This window comes from Penaeus vannamei, chromosome 2, assembly GCF_042767895.1.
Source record: "Penaeus vannamei isolate JL-2024 chromosome 2, ASM4276789v1, whole genome shotgun sequence".
In the NCBI taxonomy this organism is placed as follows: domain Eukaryota; kingdom Metazoa; phylum Arthropoda; class Malacostraca; order Decapoda; family Penaeidae; genus Penaeus; species Penaeus vannamei.
Window position 1 is genome coordinate 37016644 of NC_091550.1, and position 12500 is coordinate 37029143.

The 12500-nt window shown below is 35.6% G+C and overlaps 1 protein-coding gene across 6 annotated transcripts in view; it reads right to left on the minus strand.

The window, feature by feature from the left end:
• Positions 1-3238: 3238 nt before the first annotated feature.
• Gdap2 (ganglioside induced differentiation associated protein 2) overlaps positions 3239-12500 on the minus strand; it is a 126910-nt gene continuing 117648 nt past the window's right edge. For all 6 annotated transcript variants that reach the window (XM_070132664.1, XM_070132679.1, XM_070132653.1 and 3 more), the window contains 4 exons: positions 12352-12491; positions 11639-11744; positions 11143-11235; positions 3239-10813 (listed from right to left, as the gene is read on the minus strand). In XM_070132664.1, coding sequence (XP_069988765.1) covers positions 10769-10813; positions 11143-11235; positions 11639-11744; positions 12352-12491 — 384 coding nt within the window. In that variant the 3' untranslated portion in view covers positions 3239-10768. The remainder of the gene's footprint in view (positions 10814-11142; positions 11236-11638; positions 11745-12351; positions 12492-12500) is intronic.

Below are 12500 nucleotides of genomic sequence, written 5' to 3' on the forward strand. Positions count from 1 at the left end.
ATTAGAAATGTTGGTGGTTTGGCTACCAAGCCAAACACTGTCGCTTCATAGCCTGCTGCCCTTCATGTAATTTTTCCCTCAAGCAGCTGATTCTGTATGCACCCTATTACATAGTTTGGTATGGTGCCAGCAACTGTTGTTTTGAGTGGGTTAATGGTTAATGGCTGAAACAGATAAATGTGCTAGACATCTAAGGTCATTTAGCACTATGGTAAAGTATTGTTGAGAAAAGGGTAAATGAGTTAATGATTAGTATAAAGAGTGTTAAATATCAAAGGTTCTAGTGTTATAGGATAGTATGATAGGGAAAACGAGTAAAGAGGGGGTGCATATTAAGTAAATCGGAGATTAATAAAGGAAAGGGTTAAGGGTATAGGGTGATTGGATGGAATGCAGTGTATCTGAAGTTGGGGAAGCTATAGTAATATTGCTTTAAGGAAAATCTGGTAAAAGAGCTGTTATAAAATAATCAGTGGGTAATATGGATAGAGATGACTATTGGAGAAGTAGCAGGAGAAGAGTCTGGGGGGATGAGATAAGGGGATTGGGGAAAGAGGTGAAATATCAGGAAGGTTCACATGAGTATCAAGGTGGGAGAGGTAAGGATATTGGAGAACAAAAAGGGAACGGTGTACATGAAGCAGGAAAGGATGGGATTTGTTGGGAAAGAGTAAAAGGAAGAGGGATAGGGGGAACTTGTAGGGGAGGAGGATGGATATCTGCAAATACTTTGAATGTAGAGGTACAAGGAATAGAAGGTTTGGAGGGTGGAAGAGGGAGCTGAACATTTTCTTGGGTCATATCTAAGAATTTTTGGATGTCTTCAAGAGTTTCTAGAGGGACTTTGGGTAGGGAGGTCTGAGAAACAAGGGTCTTTTGCGAGGAGAAGAAGAGGGGATAGATGTTCGAGGAGCAGAGGGAAAGAAGAGTGTAGGAGAGGGTGTGGAAGGCAAAGATGGAGTAGAATGTTTAAGTTCTCTGGTGTAACACGTAAAGTGAGGGGGAGGAAGGGTAGGTATCGGAGAAGTAGCAGAGATTGGAGTATCTGGATTTAGAATGGAAAAGGGATTTGGCTTGGAGAGTAGAGGTAGGATGGTTCAGGGTTGAGGGAAGAAATGCAGAAATATCTTCTAGAGATGGGCAAGATGCAGAACAAAGGATTGTTTTGGAATAGGTCATCGTGCTTCATGTCTAGCCTCACGTAGAGTGAGGCCTAGTTTGAATCTGAGAACTGCTACCTAACATTCGTGCTTATAGGCAAGGCAGCTCCTATTAAATATGTTATGGGAGTCACCACAGTTGGCACATGTACATGACTGAGCTGGGCAAATGGAGTGACAGTGTTTGGGTGGGTGGCCAAAACACCACTTCTGACATTGACAGGGAAGGAGTCGTTACGGTCGGACATGATAGCACAATCCACCAATTTAAACTTCATATGGGAGGTCATGTCTATGGAAGCTAATCTTGGTAATATTGACATGGGACTCACAATGGCCTCTGGGAGGAATAGTGTAGCACTGTACTGCTACTGCATCATAATCAGCAAGGTAGGTAAGTAGGTCATTTTCACAGTCTGACCAGTTCTTGTCATATATGGGACAATTATTCAGGGGGATAGAAACCATTCCAGTTCAGGTGAGGTTCAGTAGCAATGGGTTTGCCAGTAAGGTCAGTTAGGTTAGATAGTGCACGAGCTTGGGATTCAGAAGTAAGTGTGACAAGGCGTGAATGAGTGACTGCGGAAGGTAACCTTGCCTACCTTGAACTGTTGAATGAGAAGGGTATACTCAAAGTAGGGGGCTGAAGGGGAATCACAAAAAATCAATCCCACTTGGCTGGGCCATAGAGAGTACTTATAAGGTTTGCAGAGGTAGAAATAGTAGAAGGATGAGGGAGGGAGGAAGATGGGGTGGTGTGGAGTAAATAAAGTAAAATAAAGCCAACCTTTCATAATTTCAGCACAGCTCTCACACCTCAGGAATGGAACAGAAAAAGGGGATGAAGAAGATATGAAAGAGGAAAAGAGAAGAAAAGACCAAACAAAATTAGTTGGGCTCCAGTCTCCATCTCCTATGCCCCCCGACACACCCCCACACACACAGGACAACAAGCAAGGTATTGGGTGGGTGTTGTGAGTGGGTAAATCATATAAATTACAATAAATACATATGTGTATGCCTCTTTTTCAGATATTTTAGTTGTGTATTTCTTTTAATTACAAATGTCATCATTACTTTTGCTTACTGTTTACAGATCAATTATGTTAAAAAAAACATTCACATCTTTTCAGCAGAGGAAGTGGTACTGGACTAGCCTTGGAAATACTGGATATTTATCTATTCCTTTTAAGTGATTTTTGAATTAAAACAAAATAACATAAGGTAAAGGAAAAAAATCCATTATTTCTCAATTCATACATAATTTTATTTTATTTTTTAAAGTACCCCATTTGCTGATTTTATCCAAGAAAATTCTTTTTTGCAAAGGGTTTTGAGGCATTGCATTGGTAAAGTTGTTTCCCAAATAGTTGCTGTTTTTCGAGTACTGATGTGTTCACAAAAGGGGTTAGTTACTATAATAAAAAATAATTCAGCTTTAGTAAGAATGGTGCTTTTGAGCCTGTTATCTGGAAACTGATTTGTTCTTTTTTGGCTTTTTGTTTCTTACAATTCTCATGCACCATTCTTGTATCTTGTGCAGTTTACATATTTCTAACAACATTTTTGGTGTAATGCCTCATGCCACTTCGGAATTTAGTAGCTGACCTACTGGGAAAGGGTGCTTGCACTGTCCATTGTGATTATATCTTATTTATTTTGTTTAAAGACTGATGGTAATAATAGTAAAAAAGAAAAAAATATAATCAAGAAATTTGGTAATTGGTGAGGTCAGGAAGGTCTAGAAAATGACTCCATGGTGACAAAGTACATGTGTCAGCCATCAGTGTAAAAACAAATTAAACCATGCAAGCACTTCCAGTATAAACAGGTTAACCCATTCACGACGGGTGTCCCACATATGAGACACCTGAAAAAATAAACATTGCCAGGCGTCCCGCCAGTATGACACTGTATCAGGGCTCCGACGCAGCAGCGGCCTGCGGCAGGCGGGTGGACAGACTCCGGGGAAGCTCTGCCAACCGATTTTGTAGCCGCCTGGAATCTTTTATTTTGGGCTTCAAAATATACCGGCGTTAATGGGTTAAAAGAAGAGGATGGTATTCAAACCTTACTTATTTTGTTGTGAACAGTTTATTCATTTTTAATATTTTTTATTATACAGTATCATTAACATGTTAACAGCAACTCTAATAACCTATATACTGTACACCTGGAACATGTAAAGCATCATCAAAAAATAATTGTACTAAATGGTAGTAATAAAAGTATAATGATAAATAAAGAAGATAATATCAATTAGGTAATAGTCAGGCAAAACAAAAACTTGTAATTATTATATTTTTTAGATCTTACAACCATACTTTTAACAAGTAAGAACTACAACTATATAAGTAGAACAAATTTAAGTTTGCCAAATCATAAACAAAATCCCAAATTAAATAGATAAAAGCAATTTTCATGACAAAATATAAGGGGAACTGCAACAGCATAGTCATTATCTGAGCTGTGGCAGTATAAAGGGTTCTTATAGCATAGTGCAAGATCATGGGCCAAAGACACACGTGGGAGGGAGAGACCAAGTGGTGTTCTATCTATTCTTAGTTGATGCTGCAGATAAGTTTTATCTCATTATTGTTTTAATTATCTACTAGTTACCTTGTACTACTCTCTAGCCATACTAGGTTACTTTTTTAAAAGAGAGCTTTTGAGTAATAGTCTGAGGCATGCAAGGTAAATGTCCCTGCTTTTGGGAGAATGTTATAGAAGCTACTGTGTGCTTGAACAAATTTCTCCTGCTGGACTCAAAGTCTCCTCTCAATGATGAACTCCACTTTCCTCCATGAACATGGAATAGTCTTTGAAAACTTCCTGTTACTACTTCTGTAAGAGCTTAGTCTTGGACCTCTGATGACAAGATCAAGTTCAAAATAACAGTTCGATATCTCTAAGGGAAGGAAAATTCCATCATATTGTCATTAAATAATCTAATAATAATGTTTATAGGCCAGGAAAAGGAAGGTAATAAAGATAAAAATAATGAACATTCCTCAAAATATAACCCAATAATTATCAGTCTTGTCTGATATCAATAAATAGGCAGGTTTAGACATCAGGCAATAAACAAATTTACTTAAAACTTTATAAAGACTGAACATAAACATCTATGCCTTTTCAGTATCAAGAATTATTAAAGGCAAAACAAAGGACAGTTTTCTTTTCGCATACCTATCAGATTTAACTTTGAAATCAAATTATGAGAAACTATTTTAAATACTGAAGATAAGAGCACTGTGACAGTCAATGCATGTGACTGGCTTATACATATATATGGCGTGATGTCTACTTAACAAAATATATCTAAAAAATTATTTGAAGACATTAAGTAATCTTTGGCCTATAATAATTACTTTGCTATGGCACACTTATCCTGACCTATGAATCAGTACAGTTTTTGTCCTTCAGGAGAAAGAGTGCATTATGTGAAAGGGTTAAAAAGAAAAAAAAAATCTTGAGCTTATTCCTTCTGTTAATTTTTCCTTTTATTTAATCAATATTTATTAACAGTAGTATTATTTATACTGTTCTTGATTTAAAATCTGTTAAAGGTGACCCAATATTTACAAAAAATTCATAGGTACCAAAAAATTGCAAGATCAAAAGAGGTCAAATGACTCAGCAACTCTTTCTCTTTGTAATCACAGTGAATCTGTGATCAGTGTGTCACATGAATAACGGAATAAGTTTCATAAAATGACAACCCAGATTCCCTGTGACACTGTTGTTGTCATCGTCATAAAGCCTGCTGGACACTACTGCTACTTGGAAGTACCTATAGCTGCCTAGGGTATATATCTTTTTCTCTCTTTCTATTTTGTCCAGTCACTCCAAGATATATGGCCTACTACAGTTTACTGATTATACACATAACATCAAGGCTATTAAGACAAAAGTTCCAACAATCTGCGGCAACTACAAAAATACGTTTTGTTTATATCTCTAAAAAACTCATTCCTCACACTAAGGGATGTGTGTGCATTTTCAAGGGTTGGGAAACTGCAAAGCCACATCCCTTAAGGTGCAGGTATAAGCTCCAAGCAACTGTCAACTTGCAAGGCAAAAGGAGCCGTATGATTCCCTTATTGTTTGTTTATTCTGGAAAAAACATCGGGACAGACAGCACTTACTTTCCAAACTGCAACATCATTAAATTTTTGGTACTGATTATAACAAACACCAAAAAATAAAAAGAAAGAGAAAAAAAGGAAAAAAAGAGAAAGGGAAAAAAAATCTTGTAAAAATAAATATATATGGTATTTGCCCATTTCCTTCATATCAAAGCATGTGCATAGCATCCAGTACCAATACCTTGGTCATCAAATATAATGTTAAACATAAAGCATTTTATATCAAATTGATCTGCTTGAAATCAAAACCATTTTCATATCCTTTTTAAAAATTTTAATGCCATTTCTAATGACCTATTTTGGGTATCAACAATATATTTTTTTAAGTTCTAACATAATATACAAGGAAAGTATGAATATTCAACAAGTATAAAATCTATAACTATGTTATCAAATGTAACAAAAAAACTAGCAAAACATCTCAACTACAACATATATAAACCAAACTATGGCAATATAAACTTATGCATTTATCAAAATTTTCATACAAACTACAACTACTCTTTAAGCAAAAAATCTGATGGCACTATTATCACAAAATAAAATTGGACTACCTGCTTGGGGTTCCTAAGAATAATTTCATTGCTCTCGTCAAAAAGAATCAACAGTTGGAGCAAGCACTTTACACAAACAAGATTATAGCCAGTATACATTTTTTTCTCCTTTTTGTGTAATATCTAAGAGGCTTCTCCCATCTCTTTACCAAAGCAGCTGTACAGATATGGTTAAGTATTATTACTGAGGCTGCTGCAGAGGAACAGAGTCTCTGTACACAAAACATTTGATCCGCAACACCTCATCCTTGCTTCACAGTGCAGTTACAATCTTTGATACAAATTCCTTTCTCCCCTAAGAAAACACATTTATGGCTATTTCCAAAAATCCAAATCAAAATTAATATTTAAATGCATATATCTAGATTTTGATGAATAAAAAATCTTCAAACAAAGAGATAATCATAAAATAAATAAAAACAAATAATGCCTTATATCTCTATTGTGAAAATAGTTTCCCATCTATTATTCTCACAAGCTTTCCAAAGATACCTGTGCTTATCTACTTTAATAACACACTACTCACTGGTTAATGCCACAGAACACACCAAACCTCAGCTTGGGTGCTTGTATTTGATTTGCAATTCACATGTAACCTGAAAGAAGTGATGACGAGGATATCGAGTGATCTGAGGTCTCACTTGTCTTGTCTTTTTTTCTTTTCTTTCTTTTTTTTGACTTCTTAGGGAGACAGTTCAGAGTCATCACTTTTTTTTTCTTGTCTGTTACTTTTTATTTCTGTTTTCTTATCAATTATTATTCATTATTACCACTAGTTTTCATTCTTTGCCAATGAGAAACAAGATAGTTCAGAACACTTCAACATCAACAACAACTGAACTGAAAAAAGAAGAAAACTGTGATATCTCTGAACTCCAACCCAATTTTGGAAGCACATCCTGACAGGAGCTTTATTTTGACCAGAAACTGAGCTGACATGCCACAAAGTATAGTACACTGCTCAGTTCATAATGTGCAATGTATAACATCTTAGATAAGTATATACAATATCATCAACAAGATTTAAGCATGGTCAACAGATAATAATTTTCCCTTATATTTCTTCTATGGCTTCCTCTTTTTGAGAACAAAAACATATTATATACATTATATCATTTTAAGTGTTAACAGTAAACTAGTTGACAATGTCTCTTATGCAGTCAAGTCAGGTGTAATTTTCTGATCTAACGTCATCACCTTACCATTTCTTCATGTGTGACTTAATAGGCACAGACCACTTCTTCCTTAAGGGGGGCATTGGAGAGGATAGTGCATTACTGGAAAATACTAACATCCAGACAAAAAGTCCAATGTTTGGGTATCTTTCAGCTTTCTTGAGCTGAAGTTTTCTGGCAAAACTTACAAAATAAGCAGTTATGGCAATTTTTTACAGGTATTTAAAGGCTAACTTGCCTTAAGCTCCACAGGTATAAAGGTCCCATGGCCTATGTGGTGATCATTTAACAAAGGGAGTAGGATGAGCAACATTCTGTCACTCAGTGAGTCTTCTTCAAACTTCATAAATGCTTTGTTTCAGCATGCTATGCAAACCCAAAAGCCTAAGAAAAAGATGAGAGCATAAAAAGTGATGCAGGGAGACAAGAGGAAAAAAAAGCTTGGAAAAGAGGAGGAAATACCACCCTCCTCCATAGTTTGAACATGTCTGCCCACTGCTAGCTGTTCTGCACCGGCTTTCCCTCCTTCAATCCTGATCTTATTTTCCTCACTTCCCTACACTCCCACACCACAATCCACAGCTTTATCTCAAATACCACAATACAAACTTCTTACCAAAACCACAATCTACTGTTAAAAGATGTTTGTTCATGAATGTGATGTAGTTTCACATCCTGACAACTGGCACAAAGACTTTATGTGTCAAATGTCATGAAAGTTTATTTTTGCCTGACAACTGGAAGAGGACATGCTGTCCCACAAAAGACTCTCTTTAGAAGAGAACTTTTAAGCAGAAATCTTTGCAATACATTGAAACTTCCCTTTTGTCTTTGTTTTGTCACTAATACCTACACATTATCACTACAGAGGTGACATCAAATTACACCTCACCATGGAGACAGTGTGTGGTGTAACTCTGCTTACTCTTTGTTGATGAAAAGGTTTTGAATGTACTTCAAAGCTGTCTATAGATTACATGAAGAACAAGGCTCTTACAAAAGACATCTTGTCATCAAAGAATATAATAATCATATGGGGAGGATGATAGCCAGTGACTCATCACCAGGACTGATAAGAAGACAAAGTATAGCCGCCTTGGTTTTACACACACATTCTGAGACATTACTATCCAGCTGTCACAGTACTATGGAAAGGCCATAATGTGAGCAATGACCATAAGACTGAGGAAAGCAATTTATGCCATACTTCATCATCTGACATCATCTGAGAAGCTTATTTCCAAGAACTTGTATTTGTCCAAGATTCCACATGAAAAGGTCCAGTAAATGAGATTTCTAAAAGGAACTGATTGCTCCAGACAGTAATAAACATAATCCTAGAGAATACTAATTGTTATACCTGTCAGCAATGAAGGTGGTGCCTCCTAATACCTTCACTTACTAACCATGAACACCTTTTCAAAATGGTATTCTGTGAAGACTGCATGTCATACTGATTCTTTGACTGATTAAACGACCAAAAGCAGCAGAGAGAGGCACACACGTAGCAATAAATGTTGCTTAAGTTGTGTTTGTTTTATGGCTCTGATTTCCCAGCCTCAAATTTTAACTTGTTCTGGTACTGCTCTGTAGCTACTTGGCCAATCCCTAAGGAACATACATAATTTAAAAAAGGATTTAAAGTTTTATCTTTTATTCTAGCTAGATATTTCATACTGAAGGAAGTTAACTGCATATAAAACAAACATACTCTAAACTTCATAATTCCATATAGTAAGGATCACATAAGATGCTTCCAGGATTTTTAGCATCAAAAATGAGAATTGGATAATTCACAATTGGGAATATTTGCTCTAATTCAAGTGTTTTTCTTCTCTTTTTTTTTACTATTCATTTAATGATATGTAAAGTCTACTCCAATGCTCCCCTTAACTTAATCATACTTTACTATATCATATTACTTGATCTCTGTTCTTATATTAATGTCATACTAAAATAGGAATGAAGAAAATAAAATAGGAATGAAGAAAATAGAGAAAGGAGAGAGTTATCAGAACCTCTGTAAATAAGCTTTCAACCCAAATTATGTAAAAATAAAAATAAATGCAACTATTCTTGTACTAATTACTGAACGTGATTTTAATGGAATCAAATAACACAACTAAGGTGAATATATTTGTAAATAAATACAAGAAGAAATCTATTATTGTCTTATTTCTTTGATTGTTAATCTCTTCTTAATTTACAAAAAATTCATGCCTTTTACAGTGACTTTCAATGTACTGTGTTACTGAACTTTATTGAGAAGATCATTAGATATGCTCTACAATTTAAATGGTACAAGGTTACATACAAACTTCTTCATTCCTTGTCTAAATCCAAATGGTCACATTTACTTATTCAAGCCACACTCACTTTCTCTCCTTCTCCTTTCTTTCTCTCAATCTCCCTCATGTCTGTTCTTTCTCCTCTTCAACTCAGAGCTGACTCCTTCACTCACTCTTTTTTTTCTTCTTCACTTTCACTCTTTCATCCTCCTTCATTCCCTCATTCACAAATGAACATATACTAGTGCATGCAAACATATTCTGGAAAGTCTTGTAGCATTTAATTTGCAAAGCACATAAGTGGTCAACAATGAGAATATTCTTTCATAGGCTAATATCATATGTAAAGTCATCAAAAATGGTGTACTTAAAGAGAAATATGTAAAAACTTGAGAAACAGGAAAAACAGCCAGAAAAGCAAGTAAAACAGTAAATGCTTTTAAACAAACTAATAAAAGAGCACTAAGAAAAATTTTAAAAATGAAGGTAAACAAGCATAAACCACTCCATCCCCAACAAGGTTTTAATCAATGCCATGACAATTGGAAAAGAAAAAGAAAAGAAAAGAAAAAAAAAAAAATGGAATACCAAACATGGCTCCATCACGCGCACATACGTACATACACAAGAGAGATATGTTGATTGCATCCTCAATTCACTGACAAACACCTTGATTGTTTAGTCTTTATATACACCACAAAAAAAAAAGATATTACTGCTCATGTCAGGGAAGTTTTAAGAGAAAGGGGGAGAGGGGTTGGAGGGTAAGGGGTGGAGGTAAGGAGACTCCTTGGTAAGTTATTGAGCAATGGGTATATTGCCAGTAAAAATAGGTTAATGGTATATACAAAACACATATACTCCCCCAACCCGAGAGAGAGAAAGAAGATGGATTTCTTTTCTCTATAATTACGGTCTGCTTTCTATACCTTCCTCATATTTTGATTTCTACTCTACTATCTTGAAAGGACATGAATAGTGCATGTAATATCTACCCTGATCAAGGAGGAATCAGGCAGGACTTATTTTTACATATATGATATACTTTTATGATTATTATTATTATTACTATCAATTACTTTTTTCTTAAAACAAGGCCACAATCTAAAGTGTAGTGCTAAGATATGTTACATCACTGCACAAAGCTCTTTGTAAATAACAACATAAAATATTTCCTCACAATGGAAGAATGAGAAAATGTGATCAAAACGCCAACTATCATACATCAATACTGCGCTGAAAAATCCTCGCTTCACCTCTCTTCACTCTCGGCATACTTTGGCTTTTTTATTCCTGATTTTTCATTCATTTTATAACTATTATCATTATTGCATGTCACACACTACAGGCTCATTAACAGAAAAAAGAGAGAATAAAAAATAAAAAAACAAGAAGCATCTTTCCTCACTCCATCTCTGGATTTTCAAAGGAGTTCGATGCTTTTCAAGAGGATGCCGAGCCTGGCTTGTAGTAGCGAATTCCATTGACCTGTAAAGAGGAGAATAATAAGAAAAACAGGGAAAGGCTTTTAGATTATAAAGGAAATATACAAAAGATGAATTTCCTCAGGATAACCCTCAAAAGTAAATTCTGTATTTTGCTTAAAATAATCAGAGACCGAAATTTTCTCTCAAAAATATTCCACCTGATCCCTTATTACCACTTTCAATCCTCAGTGTTTCCTATCAACAAATTTATAACATTTTCCTTCAAGGCACTAAACAGAAAGAGAAGAAGAAAAAAACACTTATGCATACAAAAAGGTAAAATGTACAGACAGAAAAAATTGAGAACTATCATTCAAAGATTCCACTCACTGTCATATCATGCTCTGTGATGTATGCGGGGATCTCCAACTGGTCTTGATCTATGATGTCATAAAGGTATTCAACGCCAGGAACAGAGTGAACCTGAGGGAAACAAGAAGAGATTAAGTCATGGCTATATATGGATACACAAAAAGTAAATGATATTAGATTACGTAACATGCCAAAAAGCCACAATAAAATCAGAAATATTCATACTAATTCATAACTGTCAAAGTAAAGACTATGATCTTCCCTACAGCATAAAGCTGCAATCAGACTGAGTCACAATTAACCTTACTTAATGCTTGATCTGAGAAGCCATAACACACTATAACACTACATCACAACATCACACACTAAAACACTATTAAAAAAACTCACCTTGTGCTTGACCTGAGGAATTATAATACACTGTAACACTATAAACCACTATAAAATAATAGTACATTATAACACACTGTGACAGTACAGCGCATTATACCACAGCACAGAAAAACCAACTCACCTTATGCTTGATCTGTGGTGCCATGAAAGTAGTGAACCACCAAGTCATAATTTTGGTCCATAGCGTTGGGTGCACGATATAGAAGGCCTTGAGGTTCTTCTTGTATCTGGGAGGAGGAAGAAATTCATAGTATAAACTTTGGAATACACAGTGCAGAACATCATCATCAATGCATGTTTATGCTTTCACCAACACCCCTACAAATATACTCTCAAAGATGTTACAGAAACATCCTCAATACCACATCCCACCTCCACTTACACAGGGAATATGTATAGAACACTTCAAACACAAGCATAAACCAAATACCAGTCGCTTATGGCTCTTCATAGACCTTTGCAGTACTGAAACACAACTGCCTATAATCCATCCAATCTCAGGAAAGGAAAAACTAGCACTCTTCAAAAAACTCATCAAGTACTCCAAATGGGAGTATTTCTGAGTCAGTGGTGAGTTGCCAGCTGTGAACATTACCCTTTACTTGACATATACTGAACAATAATGATGAAGCAAGACAAGATAGGTAAGTCAAGACAAGACAAGGACATAAACATGCACGCAAAAGAAAGAAAGACACAAAAATATAACAAAGACATCTGCTCAGATTCTTAGAATTCCCGCATTATCACACACACTTACTTTATACCTATCTGTACTTTTCTAAAAGTAAAATAAAGTACAAAATTATCCCTAAAATCAAATCTGGCACTTACTTATACTCAAGGACCTCGTAGACCTCCCTGATCCAAGCAAGAGAGGGATGGTTCTCTGTTGTGGTAATGGTGTGGAAGTAGACAATCACATAGTCGCCACGCACCAGGGGGTCTAGCAGGTAGATCAGGTAAAGGATGGCCTGAGGAAA